The sequence below is a fragment of the Moschus berezovskii genome, chromosome 6 (genome assembly GCF_049115385.1).
Source record: "Moschus berezovskii isolate FMDL1 chromosome 6, NW_MosBer_1.0, whole genome shotgun sequence".
Lineage (NCBI taxonomy): Eukaryota > Metazoa > Chordata > Mammalia > Artiodactyla > Moschidae > Moschus > Moschus berezovskii.
In genome coordinates, this window is record NC_142465.1 from 62,711,807 (window position 1) to 62,729,452 (window position 17,646).

General features: G+C 37.2%; 1 protein-coding gene across 1 annotated transcript in view; it reads left to right on the plus strand.

The window, feature by feature from the left end:
* SARNP (SAP domain containing ribonucleoprotein) overlaps positions 1 to 17,646 on the plus strand; it is a 48,595-nt gene that overhangs the window by 1,512 nt on the left and 29,437 nt on the right. The window contains exons 2-7 of the mRNA XM_055394269.2: positions 6,773 to 6,872; positions 8,663 to 8,709; positions 8,936 to 9,003; positions 14,963 to 15,014; positions 15,867 to 15,940; positions 16,382 to 16,410. Coding sequence (XP_055250244.1) covers positions 6,773 to 6,872; positions 8,663 to 8,709; positions 8,936 to 9,003; positions 14,963 to 15,014; positions 15,867 to 15,940; positions 16,382 to 16,410 — 370 coding nt within the window. The remainder of the gene's footprint in view (positions 1 to 6,772; positions 6,873 to 8,662; positions 8,710 to 8,935; positions 9,004 to 14,962; positions 15,015 to 15,866; positions 15,941 to 16,381; positions 16,411 to 17,646) is intronic.

The following is a 17,646-nucleotide window of genomic DNA, read 5'->3' on the forward strand; positions in this document are numbered from 1 at the left end:
ACTATATGTTATGTACTACTGTTTGTATGTTATGAAAGAAACACAAAAGGAATTTTTGAATGGAATAAAAAGGAAATATGAATATAAGATCTGTTTTCTTCCTATTAGTTCCATTTTTGAAACCCCTCGAGTAAGTCACTAGCCTTGTGACTTGCCTTTATAGGTTTTGTTTTGCTTTATGGAGTTCCACCTTCCATAAAAATCTGTATGTCAGTTGCAGGTTAAATTCGGTTTTGATTGGATAATGTCCTCTGATCTGATTTCAGGTTATTATAGTCTTAGAGAGCATGAGGCAGTCCTAATAGCCTAAAAAGGATTCACTCTTTTAATCATATTTGCTTGTCTTTGCTTTTTCTCTAGAGCACTTCTTAACCTTTTGGAGGTCACAGATATCTTTGAAACTCTGATGAAAGGTATGGACCTCTCCCCAGAAAAAGGCATGTACACATAACTTTGCATGTGATTTGAGGGGCTTCATAAAATTACCTTGGAGCCCTGAGGAGTCCATGGACCTCTGGTTAAGAACTCATGCCTTTAATTTTGACTTCCAGGACAGTTAATGTTTGGTTCCATTGTTGATCATGGAGTGATCCTACTGTTGATCATGGAGTGCTCCTTACTTTTGGGTTGACCTAAGGTTTATCTCTTTAAAAAAAAAAAAAAAAGCCTTTGCATTTTTATAAAAGGAATTTGGGGCTGTAGTGTGGGGTCTCAGAGGATAGGAGCAAGCTTTGAAGTAGGCATGAAAAATACGTATCTGAACTGATAATGTAAAGCCACATCAACTGCAAATTTGTGAAGATTTTGTAAAAATGGAGTCATTTCAATGCAGTGGAAAGAGACTGAATTGTGGGTGAAAAATGCCTTGAATTTTAATAGTACCAGATTTCCAGTCAGTTGTGAGAAAAGGGACTACAGAGGAGAAAACTAGAAGGGTAGATAAAACAGTGAGACATTTGTAATAGTGAAGCATAAAGTGCATTTGTGTTAATGGTTGAAGATAGTTTGGAAAAGGAAAGTAGGTGAACTGTGTGTCTCGAGGGGTATTGGAGTGATGCTGAAAAGGACTTCTAAGTTGTGTAAGGTGTTTGGTTTTTGTCATGCAGGCAGAAAGTGAGGAACCTTTGAAAATTTGAAAGGAGGAGCTGATGTGATCAGTTTTTTTTTTCTTTGCCACGTGGCTTGTGGGATCCTAGTTCCCAGGCCTAGTTCCCTGGGGTTCCTGGGATGGAACTCCAGGCACTCTGCAATGAAAGCTCAGAGTCCTACAATGGACTGCTAGGAATTTCCCAGTTTGTGTTTTTTTGGCAGTAAGAAGGATGGGGTCTAGAGAGGAAGAAATTTCACCAGTTAGATTTTTATTATAATAGTCACTTCCCTGCTTAAAACCTTTTAATTATATCCCTGCCAGTATCTAGTTTAGTTTCTCAAATTCCAGCTAGTGACTTTATTTCACTTATCAGAATGGGTGTTCATTAATTGCTAACATTTACTATGTGGCAGACACTGGTCAAATCAGTTTGTACATATCAGTTGATTTCTCACAATAATCCTAAGGCAATAACATAAATGCCTGTGTTGTCCGCATTGAAAAAGAGAAAAAATGGAGAGTTCCGTGGTGGTCCAGGGGTTAAGATTCCATGCTTCTGTTTCAGGGGTCTGAGGTTTGATATCTGGTTTGGGAACTAAGATTCCACATGCTTGTGGCTTGGCCTGAAGGAAACAAAAAATGAGAAAAAATGGAAGCTCAAAGAGATTGGATAACTTGCCCTAGGTCATGTACCTAGTAAGTGGTGGCTCAAATCCAGGCGGTCTGTCTCCAGAATTCCTGTTCGGAACTGCTGTGTATGGCTGCCTCTCCATACCTTAGTACTCAGAACCTTTATACATGCTTTTGGCTTCATTGCTCTTGCCACCCCCATACCTTTGTTTAATTAACTGTTAGTTTCCCTTCAGATATCAGTCAAACATCATTTATCCAATGAACCCTTAGGTAGGATGGTTCCATCCATCTACACACACAGTCAGACTACTTTTTAAATGCTTTTATAGGACCCTGTACTTTTTTTAGAATCAGTTAAACATTACGTATATGATCATTGCTTGCCTTGTTTCCTTACTAGATTGTAAGCTCCGTGTGGGCAAGAACTCTTTCTTTTGCTTATGATTATTTTCCTGTATCTAAGATAATGCTTGACACACAGTGGGTACTTATAACCATTTGTCAAGTGAATTAACTTACTAAGACTTGAAATAAGGTAGTGGCTTCAAAAGTAGGAATGAATTTGAAACAAATTTTGGATATAGAATTTTAAGTATTTTTAAGTCAGTTAAATGTGAGAGGGATGAAAGGTGACTCCAAGTAATGATACCTTTAGTCTAAGTTGGGAGGAGAAGAAGCCAGGTTTGTGCAGGAGAGAAGATGAAGTTCAGTTTGGGGCATAAATGATAAAATGTCTTTGAGATATTCATTTGGACATATCTCGTAATCATTTGAATGTGGGTTTTTGCTCAGGAGCTAAGAGGTGAAAATAAAGATGTGGGACTTATTGAAATATTTATGTATATATATATAAATTTTTGGAGCTTATATTTTACTACAGGGAGGCACAGTAAATAAGTAAAATTTATAGTATGTCAAATAGCGATAAAATTTGTAGAGAAAAATAGAAATAGAAGGAACTGTGAAAAGAGAAGGGTATTATAATTTTAAATAGGGTGACTAAGGGGAAGGCGTCATTGAGAAGATGATGTTTAAGCAAAATCTTAAAATAAATGAAAGCGTGAGCCTTGTGCAAAGTATTAGAGGTGATCATTAGGATTCTGGTTTTTAACCTTAATGAGATAGGAAACCAGTGGAGGATTTTTGAATAGAGGAGAGACATGTTCTTGACTTAAATTGTCAGAAAGATCTCTCTGACTACCTTCTTGAAAATAAACTATAATGAGGTTCAAGGGCTGAAGAGTTTACAATAGTTTGTGTGAAAGAAAGGCAATGGATTAGATTCTGTGTCTGTTCTGAAGGAAGTGCTGACAGTATTTGCCAATAATTGGATTCTGGGAAGTGAAAAAGCTTTTGATACAAGTGGAAGGATAAGGAGGCCAAAGTTATCTTAGTGAATATCTGTATTTACAAGATTGGGTGGAAGAAGAGCTAGCAAAGAGTGAGGAGGAAAGGTAAGAGGAAAACAGTAAGAGAGTGTGTCCATGGAAACAATCCTTCATATTGATATGTAAAATTGGGCTTAAATCAGAGAGATATGAGCTGGCTGTTGGCTTCACTATTTTCTAGCAGGGTGAATTTTTAGCAAATTTTGAGTTTCTTTAAGCTTTGTTTTCTTAATTTATGAGATGTAATAAAAAAATCAACCACATAGATGTTGTGAGGATTAAATGAGGAAATGATGTTCAAAAGACTTAGCCTTTTGTTTGGCATGTATTAATACTTGAAATTTAATTCCTATCATATGAAATGTTGTAAATTATATAAAATGTTTCTGTCCTTGAAGGTTTATAAACCACGTTGAGAGATAACAGGTGAAAAATATTTGAATCAAAATTCAAGATTAGTAAATTAGAAATCACAGGGCAATGAATGGGGATTAATGTTAAATGTATTGTGTAGTCAGTTGATCGGTCCTTTCTCTGCTGGTTGGATAGGTAGCATGAAAAATGCCTTATTAATACTGAAAAATAAGATTTTGGGATTGAGACTGAAAATTTAGTTTTTGAATAGGTAATTCATACTGAACTTCATAATTTTAAAGATGTTAAAAGGGTATATGGTAAAAGGTTTCCCTCCTGCACCTGTCTTCAGGTTTCTTCTGAGATTCAACTAGTGTTAATGTATCTTTTTCTTGCCCAGGCATCTTGTGTATAAATATTATATAACTTATGTGTGTGCATGTTATTTTTTACATTAATGGTAGTATCTTATATACAGTATTCTATAACTTGTTTTTTTTAATAGTCTTATTGAGACAATTCACATACTGTACAATTCACTCAATATATCTTGCTTTTTAAATACATTCTTTTAAAACATTTTAAAGTGAGATGCATATAAAAATGGGTAAGATTTGACATTATAGGTCCTTATTTGAGGTTTTAAAAGGGTTTTGTTTTATTACTAATGTAATTGTGCCAAAATGTGTGAAATGACTTTTATTTTCAGCTATTCTGTTTTCACTCATCAATTTCCCTTTTGGAGGGGAACCCACAATATAATAATAAGTAAAATAATGAAGTGATGCAACAGTGTGTAAAAACGTATGTAACATTCTCATTTGACTAGAGAAGGGGACATGGAGGTGCTGAGAAAACTGCTGAATGAGCCAGAGACCTGAGGTTAGGGAATGAAAGCCAGTGGGGGGCTGAGATTTCAATAGCAATAGCAAGGTCAGTGGTTAGCAGTGGTGGATGCTGTCCATGCTAAACAACCAGTTGTACCAGTCTGTCAGCTTCAGGTCTACTAGATCAGCGTCCTGTCTAGCATCTATCACTGACTATCTTTCCCTGTTACCTGAAAGATTTTGTAAACTTCTGTCTATCTACACACAGTTTGGGGAAGGAAGAAAGGAGGAACAGCTCTGTTAGAAAGTTGAATTTTGAATTGCCTGAGTATTTACATTCCTTTTCCCTTAATGTTACTTAAAGGAGGAGAAGAAAAAAGGAAGATTAGGAGTTATAGAAAGTAAAGAAATTGTATTGTGTTATAAACAAACAACCAACACCCTCTAAATACACTCACAATAACTGAAAAAAAAGTACCACCATGGGAAAGATCTAGATTCTTAAGAAATGGACCTTAGAGATCACTTAGAGTCTAGATTTTAGATTAACCTTGTATACTGTATTGTAGGTCAGTGCTCATCCATGATCTGTTACTGGTTAATGATGAGATAAGTTTAAAAAAAGAAAGTAAGCTTTTAGAAACTTTTATAGCAGTTTGACATCACTCCTTCATCCAAGTGTATGACCGATTTTCTCGTAATTGATTTGTTTGTTTACAAAAGTATTGGTCCACAACCTGGAATGCTATAAAAAGATGACAGCCCTGTCTCTCTACCTATTTAAAAATATATTGATCTGTGAAATTCAGAAATCAGAGAAACAATGATTCTGTCTAATCTTGTCTAATTCTTCACCCAGTTTCTAACACTTACTAGCTGCTAAGCACTATTGTAAATGCTTTACAAATATTTACTGGTTTAATCTTCGTAACAACCCTATGCTGCAGGTACTGTTACATTATCCCCATTTCATAGGAAAGTGAGGCACAGAGTGGTTACGTTACTCACCTAGGCTACACGGATATAAGCGGTAAAGCTGGAATTTGAACCCAGTGTAGTCTGACTTCAGATGCCTTGTTATGCTCCATGCTTTTAATGGGTGATTACCTACTGTGTTTCTCAGTAGAGGGGGCTGTTGGCTTGAGTAGAAACAGTTTTCCATGTATCCCTCCCTGCCTACCTGTCCTACTCACTGAATACTAGTCAGAAAAAAAGCTCCCCTCTCCATTTCCAAATGCTTCCTTGGTTGAAAGCCTTTTAGAGATGACCAACATATTCCCTTAGTTACAACATTCTTTCTTCTATAGGAATCTGCTTCCTAATTTCTACTGGTTGGTCTTAGATCTGTACTTCAAAACTAGTAAAGTCTTTCCAGGACAAATATCTGTTTGTGCATTGATCTGCATATAGGATTTTTAAAATCTTCCTTTTTCTTAGTTGTTCTCCTTGGATCAATGTGTCATTATGTGCCTTAAAATGAGAATAAAGAGCCCAGTAAGGCTATTACATTAATTAATATAGATTCTATTTTTTTAGTTACCCTTAACCTAGAATTACTTTGATAGCAAACTATGCCATTAACCCTTTTTGTACTTGTAATCTTTCTAAAACCCTGACTGAGGTCTTATCCTTTGAGTTACTGTTCGGCCAGATCTTGTTCATCTGTTTTTTTTTTTTTAATGACGTTTTGAATATAATAAATTTAATAAAGTTTTGAGTATAAGTGTAGTACTTTATAGGTATACCTTATTTCTTCTAAATTGAGTCTTCATCTTGGATCATTGTTTTCCCTGAAGAGCCAGCAACACCCCCTGACAGCCCCCTACCTTTAGTGCTGTCAGTAATTTACCAATTCTTCCTCCTCCTGGTGTCTGCAAAGTTGTAAGCATGCCTATTAGAGCTTTAGTCAAAGTACTTATTTAAAAATCTTCAGCAGAACTCTGTGGCATGCCATTACATATTTTTTTCCATTTTGGCAAAGATCCTTTAAGTGATTCATTGTTGACATTAAGCTAGCTAACATATCTACCTAATCCTGTGGTGATCAAACTTGTATACATGTATATGGTAGATTGCAGTAAAGGATCTGGGGTAATAGTAAGGAGAATCTGCTTTTAGATAATTATATATTCTACTAAAGATTCATTCTTTCCTTGTATGAACTGGTACAGTAATTGGGAAAAAAAGACACCCTCTGCTCAGAAACAGCTAAAGATTTATATAATAAATAGATGTATGAATAGATAAGAATTATATTAAAGCAGGGTTATTCTTCACTGTCTGTCAGAAAAGTTCTCTTGCATATTGAGTATTGTTGAGGGAAAGTGAATCATCTTGTGGACCTAAAAGCTTGGTGGGATTAAGAGCAGTAGTTACGGGGTGAACTTTCTTTTCTTTTTCTTTCTTGTAAGAGCTACTTTTTTTTCCCCCCACCAGGTTCATTCTGTAAATTAAGGAAAAGCTTTATTCTTTTTTCTCAGCTTGCTGAACTAAAGCAGGAGTGTCTTGCTCGTGGTTTGGAGACCAAGGGAATAAAACAAGATCTCATCAACAGGCTCCAGGCATATCTTGAAGAGCATGGTGAGTTCCCTGTGAAGCCAAAGAGCGATGTGAGTGAGGAGATTAATTTTTAGCCTCTGCCATACAGAAGATTTCTTTTTTTCCTTTAGGTTGTTGATGATGTAAGATTTTAATTAACTCTGTCAAGAAAACTCTTGTTATCTAAAACGGTAGTTATAATGAAATAGCCCTTTCCTCCTTAAAAGACATTATAATTTTATTTCAGTTAATTATTTTGAAGTATGGTAAAGCAAGTATCATTAGACTGAGAATTGGACGATTCGAAGTCGAATTCCTCCTGTGCCAGAAATTTACTAGGTAACTTTGGACAGCCACTGTTTTCATGGCTGAGTGTTCTGGTCTGTGAAATGAGACCAGTGGTTCCACCCTCGAAATCCATAAACTTAGGTAATCTTTGGTCCCTTCTAACTCTGACATTCCATGCGACGAGTTGACTCACTGGAAAAGACTCTGATGCTGGGAAAGGTTGGGGGCGGGAGGAGAAGGGGACGACGGAGAATGAGATGGCTGGATGGCATCACCGACTCTGTGGACATGAGTTTGAGTGTACTCCGGGAGTTGGTGATGGACAGGGAGGCCTGGCGTGCTGTGATTCATGGGGTCGCGGAGAGTCGGACACGACTGAGCGACTGAACTGAACTGAACTCTGACATTCTGTAATTTCACTTTAAAACAAATAAAAATACTTCATTTAAGCATACTATCATTCCTCTCTTAATTTTAATTTTTTTATTACCTTTTCCTTTATCCAACTTTGCTTAGTCAACAGTTCTAATGTGTTTGATATATACTTTTTGTCTTTACGGTTGTAAACCATGTAGTGTTGTTTGATCTATAGTAATTTTATGTAGTTGGCAATGAGGCCATACCTTTATTGCACACTTTTTTTCTCTTAAGTACTCACACTTTTTTTAAAAGATGTGTTTGTGTGAACTGTGACTGTAATCATCTAGTCTGTTGATTCTAATTCCTGCATTGTATTCTATAATTTATAGAAGTCACCACATTTTCTTTAGTTCATTCAGTGACTGATTCCTGTATTGCCTCCTGAACTACTACTTTCATAATTCCTTATATCCTTGTGTGAAAGTCCTTTGGGAGTATATACTCAGGGATGGGGTTGCTAATAAATAGCTATTCATAAATGTTTACTTAATATGACTAAATACTACCAAATCGTTTCTCTGAATTGCTCTATAAATCTCATTATCAGCACATGAGGGTTCACTCTGGCCTCATTTTTCCTAATCTGTTTGTGGTTTCAATTTACGTTCTTCCAGTTATTAAAAAATTTAAACATTTCTTTTGCTTATGGTTCTTTGGGTTTCTCCTTTGCTGATTTTTCTGATGGGATTCTCATTGGTTGCTTGTTTGCAGGCATTTCTTTTGTATTTTAGTGATTATTCCCATGTTGGTTTTATACACAAATGTCTTCATGATTTTTTTTTTTGTGGTGTCCTTTCCTAGTTTTGAAAAGTCAGTTTTTTGCATAGTGCTTTTGCTTCTGGGTTTTTTTTTTTTTAAGAAATTCTTCACTAAATTCTTCCACATTGCTTTTTGTTAATGTTGTAGTTTGACCTCACCTTGTTTAGTTCTTCAGTCCAACTGGCATTTACCCTCATGTTGATGTTAGGTAGACTACGTAGTTTTATCTTCTCCATGTGGAACAAATTTTATGAGCATATTGAATTGTGTTTTGGAAAAGCAAAAAGATTATAATTTTAGCCTAAGTACAGTGATCAAGATGGTTTTGTAGCAGGGCTTGACCTGAATATTTTAATATTCTTTAGCTGAAGAGGAGGCAAATGAAGAAGATGTACTGGGAGATGAAACAGAGGTGAGTTGGAGAGAGTAAGGTTACTCACTGGCCTGGCAGTGTGCCACTACCTTGGTCACATTGCTGAACATTAATCATTAGAGGGCTTAAATGCTGATTCGTTAGGGGTGCATAAAGGGGGAATGAAAGTTCTCATAGCCTGGTTCATTTTGGAGTTCTCATAATTTTCTCTTGACAGGTATTTACTCTTGATTTATTTTAACCATCTTGTTTCATTTGTTTTTAGGAAGAAGAACCAAAGCCCTTAGAACTGCCTGTCAAAGAGGAAGAACCTCCTGAAAAAACTGTTGATGTGTAACTATCCTTTTTTATTTATTTATGTTAGTTAATTTATTTATGACTATGCTGGGTCTTCATTGCTTTGTGCAGACTTTCCCTAGTTTTGGTGAGTGGAAGGACTACTCTTTTGCAGTGCTTGGTCTTCTCATTGCAGTGGCTTATCTTGTGGAGCATAGGCTCTAGGAACATGGGCTCTAGTAGTTGCAGCATGAGGGCTCAGTAGTTGTGCTCTGCAGCTCTAGGGTGTCCGGTCTTTTGTAGTTGTGGCACAGGGCTCAGTTACTTCGCTGCACGTGAAGTCTTCCTAGACCAGGGCTCGACGCCTGTCTCCTGCATTGGCAGGCAGATTCTTATCCACTGTGTTATCAGGGATGTCCCAGCTATCCCTTTTTAATAATGAATACAGTGAAGATGGTTCTGGATTTTTTAGTGTTTCACTCTGTTTACTTCTTAAACATTTTTGTTGGCTTTTCTTATTAGATGTACATTTTTAGAAAAGTCTAGTTCATTTCAACTACATTGTCCCACTGAAGGAAAGTAAGTTGTCTTTGGGTTATGTAATAGATAATTAGGACCAGGAGACTTCAGTCCCTAAAAAGTTTATTTCTCTTAGCCTTGTTGTATCACCACGATAGGTGATTCTCTTTCTGTGTAGAGAATCATGCAGATTTTCTGCATATGCAGACTTTTGTAAGGGAGGAGTGTGCAGGGCAGAGGTTATGTCTCAAGTAACACTGTATGCTCTCTTCTTTTCTGGTTTACAGTGGAGGAAGGGAGGACAAAGTGTTAATGAAAAGTAGATCTTGATTTATTTAAATTATTGCACAAGGTTGTTCATAAGCATCTTTTATTTGGAGTTTCCCCACAAATGTCTGGCCATCTTATGCACCAGCACATTAAGAGCAGTTGAGTCCTTCTTAACATTTTTGCTCCTCATAGCTGTAATAGTCTGTTCAATTATAAAGGGCAATATGTGTACTTGTAAAAAGTCATAAACAGTACATAGAAGAGTATATAAATTGAAAATTAAGGAGACTTCCCTGATGGTCCAGTGGTTAAGACTCTGAGCTTTCGGTGTAGGGGGCAAAGGGTCAATCCCTGGTTGGGGAACTAAGATTCCACATGTCATGTGGTGTAGCCCCCCGTCCCCCCAAAAAAAGAGAAAACAAAATTAAATACCTTTGTCTGTACCTCCACCTGACTTCCCAGAGGTTTTTAGTATATTCTTTTGGAATATTTTATATAGTGTGTATATATGTATATGTACATAAACGATGCATATTGTTGGTTTCCTGATGTTTTTTCCCACATATGGAGATCTTTCTATATCATCATATAATGTCCTTATTTAATTATTAGATGTAAAGACTTCTGTGGCATTCCGGTGGTTAAGACTCCATGCTTCCATTGCAGGGGGCATGGGTTTGATCTCTGGTTGGGGAGCTTAAGTTCCTGCATGCTGTGTGGCAAGGCCAAAAAAAAAAAATTAGTTATATAGTAGGCAAGGTTCTAAGTGTTTTACATATATTCTCATCTAATCCTCACATCAGCTGTATGAAATGAGGATAATTATCCTAGTAAGTGGTAGGTCTCTGTTTTTGTAACTTGTTATATAATATTACAGGCTTATAAAAAAGTTAAGAGAATACTATATAGACCCCTGTGAACCTGTCACAAGATTTAGTTAACAACTTAGAATTTTATTCTTTGTGGCAGCTAATAGTACTCCATTCTAAAAGTGAATAGTAATTTTACCAGTCTCCTGTTGATGGATATTTAGATTATTCATAATCGCAAAACATACAGTGCTATACCTCCTTATAAAATTACTTTTAAATTTATGCAAGTATGTCCAAAGGATACATTTCTAGCAGGGAATTTGCTGCATTAGAGAGGATATTCCTTTAGTGTTCTATTAGATTTTGTCAAATACTACTGCTTTCTAAAGCCATTTAGTTGTTGCCCATTACAGGAGGTTTTTGTTTAGATAACATGCCTTGAGAAGATGGCCAGTGGGATAGCTTTTGTGTTTTTTTGGTCTTCATGTCTTTATTTTTACACAAAGCAGTACAAAATGAGGCAGTTCCTCAAAGGGTGACTTGGAGCCAGAAATTCCATCCTGAGCGTGAAAGTGTTAGTCGCTCAGTTGTGTCCAACTCTTTGCAACCCTGTGGATTATAGCCGACCAGTCACCTCTGTCCATGGGATTCTCCAGGCTTTTTTAAAAAATTATTTATTTGGCTGCACTGGAACTTAGTTGCAGCATGCAGGATACAGACTCTTAGTTGTGTCTTGTGGGATCTAGTTCCCTGACCCAGGTTTCCTGCGTTGGCCACTGGACCTCCAGGGGAGTCTTGGGATAGCTTTGAAATAGAGAGGTTTTGGAAACTTACATGGCAAGAAGGATCAATGATCAGTGCAAGGAAATAGAGGAAAGCAACAGAATGGGAAAGACTGGAGATGTCTTCAAGAAAATTAGAGATACCAAGGGAACATTTCATGTGAAGATGGGCACAGTAAAGGACAGAAATGGTATGAACCTACCAGAAGCAGAAGATACTAAGAAGAGGTGGCAAGAATGCACAGAACTATACAGAAAAGATCTCAATGACCCAGATAACCACGAAGGTGTGATCACCCACCGAGAGCCAGACATCCTAGAATGCAAAGTCAAGTGGGCCTTAGGAAGCATCACTATGAACAAAACTAGTAGAGGTGATGGAATTCCAGTTGAGCTATTTCAAATCCTAAAAGATGATGCTGTGAAAACGTTGCACTCAATATGCCAGCAGGTTTGGAAAACTCAGCAGTGACCACAAGACTGGAAAAGGTCAGTTTTCATTCCAATCCCAAAGAAAGGCAATGCTGAAGAATGTTCAAACTACCGCCCAATTGCATTCATCTCACACACTAGCAGAATAATGAAAAATTAACCAAGTGAGGATTCAACAGTGAACCGAGAACTTCCACGAGTTCAAGCTGGATTTAGAAGAGGCGGAGGAACCAGAGATCAAATTGGCAACATCCATTGGATCATTGAAAAAGCAAGAGAATTCCAGAAAAACATCTATTTCTGCTTTATTGACTATGCCAAAGTCTTAGACTGTGTGGATCACAACAAACTGGAAAATTCTTTAAGAGATGGGAATACCAGACCACTTGACCTGCCTCCTGAGAAGTCTGTATGCAGGTCAAGAAGCAACAGTTAGAACTGGACATGGAACAATGGACTGGTTCCAAATTGGGAAAGGAGTACATCAAGGCTGTATTTTGTCACCCTGCTTATTTATTTAACTTACATGCAGAGTACATCATGCAAAATGCTGGGCTGGATGAAGCACAAGTTAGAATCAAGATTGCCAGGAAAAATATCAATAACCTCAGATATGCAGATGACACTGCCCTTACGGCAGAGAGTGAAGAGGAACTAAAGAGCCTCTTGATGAAAGTGAAAGAGGAGGGTGAAAACGCTGGCTTAAAACTCAGTATTCAAAAAACTAAGATATGGCATCTGGCCTATCACTTCATGGCAAGTAGATGGGGAAATGGTGGAAATAATGACAGACTTTGCAGCATATTAAAAAGAAGAGACAGTGCTGACAAAGGTCTTGTCTAGTCAAAGCTATGGTTTTTCCAGTAGTCGTGTAGATGTGAGAGTTGGGCTGTAAAGAAAGCTGAGTGAAGAATTGATGCTTTTGAACTGTGGTGTTGGAGAAGACTCTTGAGAGTCCCTTGGACTGCAGGGACATCAAACCAGTCAATCCTAAAGAAAATCAGTCCTGAATTGGAAAGACTGATGCTGAATCTGAAGCTCCAATACTTTGGCCACCTGACCTGAAGAACTGATTCATTGGTAAAGACCCTAGTGCTGGGAAAGATTTAAAGCAGGAGAAGAAAGGGATGACAAAGGATGAGATGGTTGAATGGCATCACCGACTGGATGGATATGAGTTTGAGCAAGCTCTGGGAGTTGATGATGGACAGGGAAACTTGGAGTGCTGCAGTTCATGGGGTTGCAAAGAGTTGGACACAACTGAGTGACTGAACTGAGGGCAAGAAGGAAGATGAAGTAAATATGGTGATATAATTAGCCTGTGCGGGTTAAAAACAGTGAAGTTTGAGAATTCGTAGTTATCTTTATAATATGTAAAATATATAATTCTCTTGTTTAGAGGGCTTTAATTTTATCAGTGAATTTCTGAACAAGGAAATTGACTATGTGGGAGAGGTTGTGTTTTTGCTTGTTAGAGGGCTAGTAGTGGGTAGAGTCGGAGAAGGCAATGGCACCCCACTCGAGTACTTTTGCCTGGAAAATCCCAAGGATGGAGGAGCCTGGTAGGCTGCAGTCCATGCGGTCGCGAAGAGTCGGATGCGACTGAATGACTTCCCTTTCACTTTTCACTTTCATGCATTGGAGAAAGAAATGGTAACCCACTCCAGTGTTCTTGCCTGGAGAATCCCAGGGACGAGGGAGCCTGGAGGGCTTTCGTCTATGGGGTCGCACAGAGTCGGACACGACTGAAGCGACTTAGCAGCAGCAGCAGTTAGAGTAAATTATGTACAGAAAGATTCAGGGTCCCTATGGTTTGGAGAAAGTTTGTGTATGACTATGAGTACGAGAGAAACTTCTCAGTGAAGAGAAGAGATTTCACATGAGCCTCAGAGTATGATGTGTATTTATTGCTTGAGCTTAATTGTGCCTTGGGAGTTGGAACAGATCTGAAGGAAGCGTCCTCTCAGGTTCCCTTTTTGCCATGAGGTGTACTGATGAGAATGTGGAGGAAGTCATTAGCCTGAGGTTTGGTGAAGAGGACTGCTATTTTAATGGCATTGGACTTCAAGTAAAACATTAAACTTGTCCCTTTCTGCCTGAAGAAAATGAGAGGGTTGGGGAAGGAAGGATGATTAGGAAATGGAAAAAAATCAGAAATTTCTTTTAAAAAATCCTTTAAACATTCAAAAGGAGATCTCCTCACTTTGTCTTTCCTTGATATTCTCCAGAAAGATTACTTGTTTCTAGTTTGATTTTTTTTTTCCCACCCCACCCCCCTGCTGAAACCAGGGCAATTAAATATTGCAAGACTTAGTTATGGTCAGCAGGGGGCTCCCATTGCTTATCTGTCAGTCCAGGGACCTCCAACAAAAGGATGGAGCAGAGAGTAAGTTCCTGTTCCAGAATTACTTCCTCTGAAAATGCCATTAAACCATTACTACCTTTCAGGGCATCAAATGGGAAAAGTGTCCGGGATATTGGAACAAAAGCCGCCCATGTCTCTAAATGAGGGACCTTAATGAGACTGGTTATGACCCACAGTTTTATGGGAGTTGTTTGGTGGAGGGTTAATGCCCTTCCATTTATCCTGGGTACTTCCGAACTTTGTCTCCCGCCCCTCTGGTCCCTCCGCTTTTGTTTTTTCTTAAACCTTTTGACTAGTAACTTAGCATGTTTTCCTAATACAAACTTCCCTTAGCCTTTTTTTTTTCCCACTCCCTTTGGCATTTTTATTTGTCCCACTTTGACTCTTCCAGCTGGAGCTATGGTCCCATGGGAGATATAAGGGATTTGTAAAAGAAGGAAACCAGACCTTGTAGAGCACTCATTAATTGTGATGAAAATTGAGAGCTGGTATTTAAATAAGGGTTGGAGGAATAGTCATTAGTCCAGAAGTACATTTAAAGTTCCTAAAAATAAATGAAATGATTTCCAGTGTCCTTTGAACATTTCCCTCAGCTCAGTGTAACAGTTATTTTCTGGTTGCTTTCTTATAGTAAAGTAACTTAGTCTGTTATTTGAACTTTTTTATGAATAGATGACAGTTCAGAAACTGAAAAATCTGATGGGCTTCATGCTTTTTTGATCTGAAAGGTGACAGGGAGATATGGGACAGAGAACATGATTCAGGTGAATTCTTAGACAATTCTAAGGTTTCGGTTTAGAATATCAGTTTTCTGATTTTAAAAATCTCTTTTCCAGGGCAGCAGAGAAAAAAGTGGTAAAAATTACATCTGAAATACCACAGACTGAGGTAGGTCATTGTTTCAGAAGAGCAGTCTATATATATCTTTCTGTTTCTTACCCTTTATTCTGTGTCATCACTTTAAAATATTTACTCATAGGCAGAAAATCAGTATTAACAGATTTAGGTAGTGATATATTTTTACACCAGCTACACTTGGGAGTATATTTGGGCTGGCATAGTTGCCTTTGAAGCCCTAATCTTTTGTATAGTGTTCTGGTCTTAGTGGTAACTCTTTTTAAGATGTTTATAAACTGGGATTAGAGTTTGAGAGGATCGTACCTTGAAAGAGATGAAAAGTTAAAAGGGGAGATGTCACTTACCAGTTACTACTAGCTAGCTGATGAGATAGAAATTTCTCTGGATTCTGTCGCAGAATCTCTGAAATTAGGTTCCAGTCAAGATTTGTGGGCTTTTTTGTATGTTTAAAGTAGAGATGGCATAGGACAATGCTGCTTCATTTCTTTTTTTTTTGGATCTCATTTCTAACTGAAAGAGTACACAACCAGTGTTGGAACCAAGCTGTTCCTTTGATCCATTTTCAAAGGTCAACCAAACACAGCTTTTGTCTTCTTGGCTTGATGTAGAATGTGGGTTTTATTTTATTCCTTCCCTTTTGTTTTTGAGGACATGAATGTAATAATAGTCTTTTTGTGTTTGCTTTCTGGAAAGGGCTGTTGAGTTAAGCCCTGGGATGGATACAACCTGATATCCTCTGTGATTGTCAGTATAACTCAGTTTAGACCTTAAGAAATTACTCCTGATGTTCTAAAGATACACATCTCTAAATGACTTTTCTCTTAAAAGAAGGAAACCAAGAATTGAATTTTCTCTGCCCTTTTTTTGTCTGTTATCACTTAGAGGATGCAGAAGAGAGCTGAACGATTCAATGTACCTGTGAGTTTGGAGAGTAAGAAAGCTGCCCGGGCAGCTAGGTGAGTGTTCCCAGCTATTTAGATCTGAGATAGTGATAATATTAAGGTGAGGGTGTGCCGTAGGTTTTAAATATAGTTTATTTTAAGTAGAATAGAGGCCTTGCTGAAAATAAAGGCTCTCTTGGCTCTGTTCAGAACGTGTCTACTGACTGGATATAGTAGCTGTAGATTGGGTTTTGTTAACAAGCAGGGTTTTTGTAATAGGAAAAAGACAGGAACTGAGTGTTACTGCCAATTCTGATAAGGCTACATTTTAGTTTATTCTCCGAACTCTTGGTGAGAAAAAGAGTCAACTGAACCTCTTTCATGGAGTTGTTAGAATTAGCTAATGATTGCAAGGCTTGAGATCACAAGCAAGAAGTGCCATATGTACACTTGACACGGATACAATCCAGGAGTGTGAACAGCTTCCTAAAATTTAGCTTGTTTTTCTTTCTACAGATTTGGGATTTCTCCAGTTCCATCAAAAGGTAAGAATATAGAGACTTGTGAAAAAGTTATCTTTACATTTTTACTTTTTTGGCACAACAAATTTTATTTCTCCAAATTAAGGTAAACTTATTAGCTCTGGCAGCCTTTAAGAGTTTTATTATATTCACCTTTCTGGTTTAGGTAAAGCCATTTTCAAGCCTTTCCAGGCAATTTAGAGAAGGTGCTAAAGTTTGAGAGAGTAGGAAGCAGTGCCAACATTTGTTTTCCTTTTCTTGGATATCTTCAGAGAAGGTTCTAGTACCAGCTTTATTCTGGTGTCTCAAATCAGCATATAATTATTATGTACCTGTCCAGTGTTATATTACCTAGTGTGAGTGGCAAGAGGAAAAAGAGTATCTTTTACCTTTTAAGAATTTACAAGGAAATAATCTTGGTTATGCTTAAAGATTTAACCTCAAGGATTATATCACTGTATTATTTATAGTGATCAGTAACTGGAAACAGTGTAATATACAATAGAGAACTGGTTAAGTAAATGTGTACCATAGTACAGTTAGAAAACCATGAAGATGTTTAAAGTAATACTGTTTAAAGTTGTATCTGTCCCATTTGTCAGGAAAGTGGGGAAAGCAAGTTATAAAATATTTGTAATATGTTCCCATTTCCCAATACATGTATGGATAGGAAAAAGATTAGAGGGATATATAATAAGTTGATAACATTCATTGTCTCTGGTTGGTGGAATTTTGAATGACTTCTTTTTGCTTAAGTTTTTAAATTTTTTACAGTGAACATGTATCTGTATTAAATTAAGGGAAAGATGTTATTCTTTTTAAAAAGAACATAATACTTGTTCTGAGAGACTTTAAATGTACTTGACAGATAAAATACAGACTTCCTGGTGGCCTGTTAAAAGTTTCAAGTCTGTTAAGAAAATGTCCTCCAAAGATCTTGTAGAGTTTCATTGTGACTTTTAAAAGACCAGCAAAATTCTGATCACTGTGGCTACATGCTTTAAAAACAAAATATTTCCTGACATTTCATTATATCAGGAGAGAGATCATAGGGTTGGTAATGGAATATTAGAAGTTGATATTATTTAATGGTGTTATTTGAAGAAAAACTAAAGTTAAAATTAATGCTTAGCCTGAGAAGGAAAGTTGACCAATAAAATAAAAAGAAATATTGTTTTATGGGTGAACATAAAAATATGTAAATAGTTCCTAGTACATAGGTTATGGTAAAAATCGAGGCCAGGACTTCTCTGGTGGTCC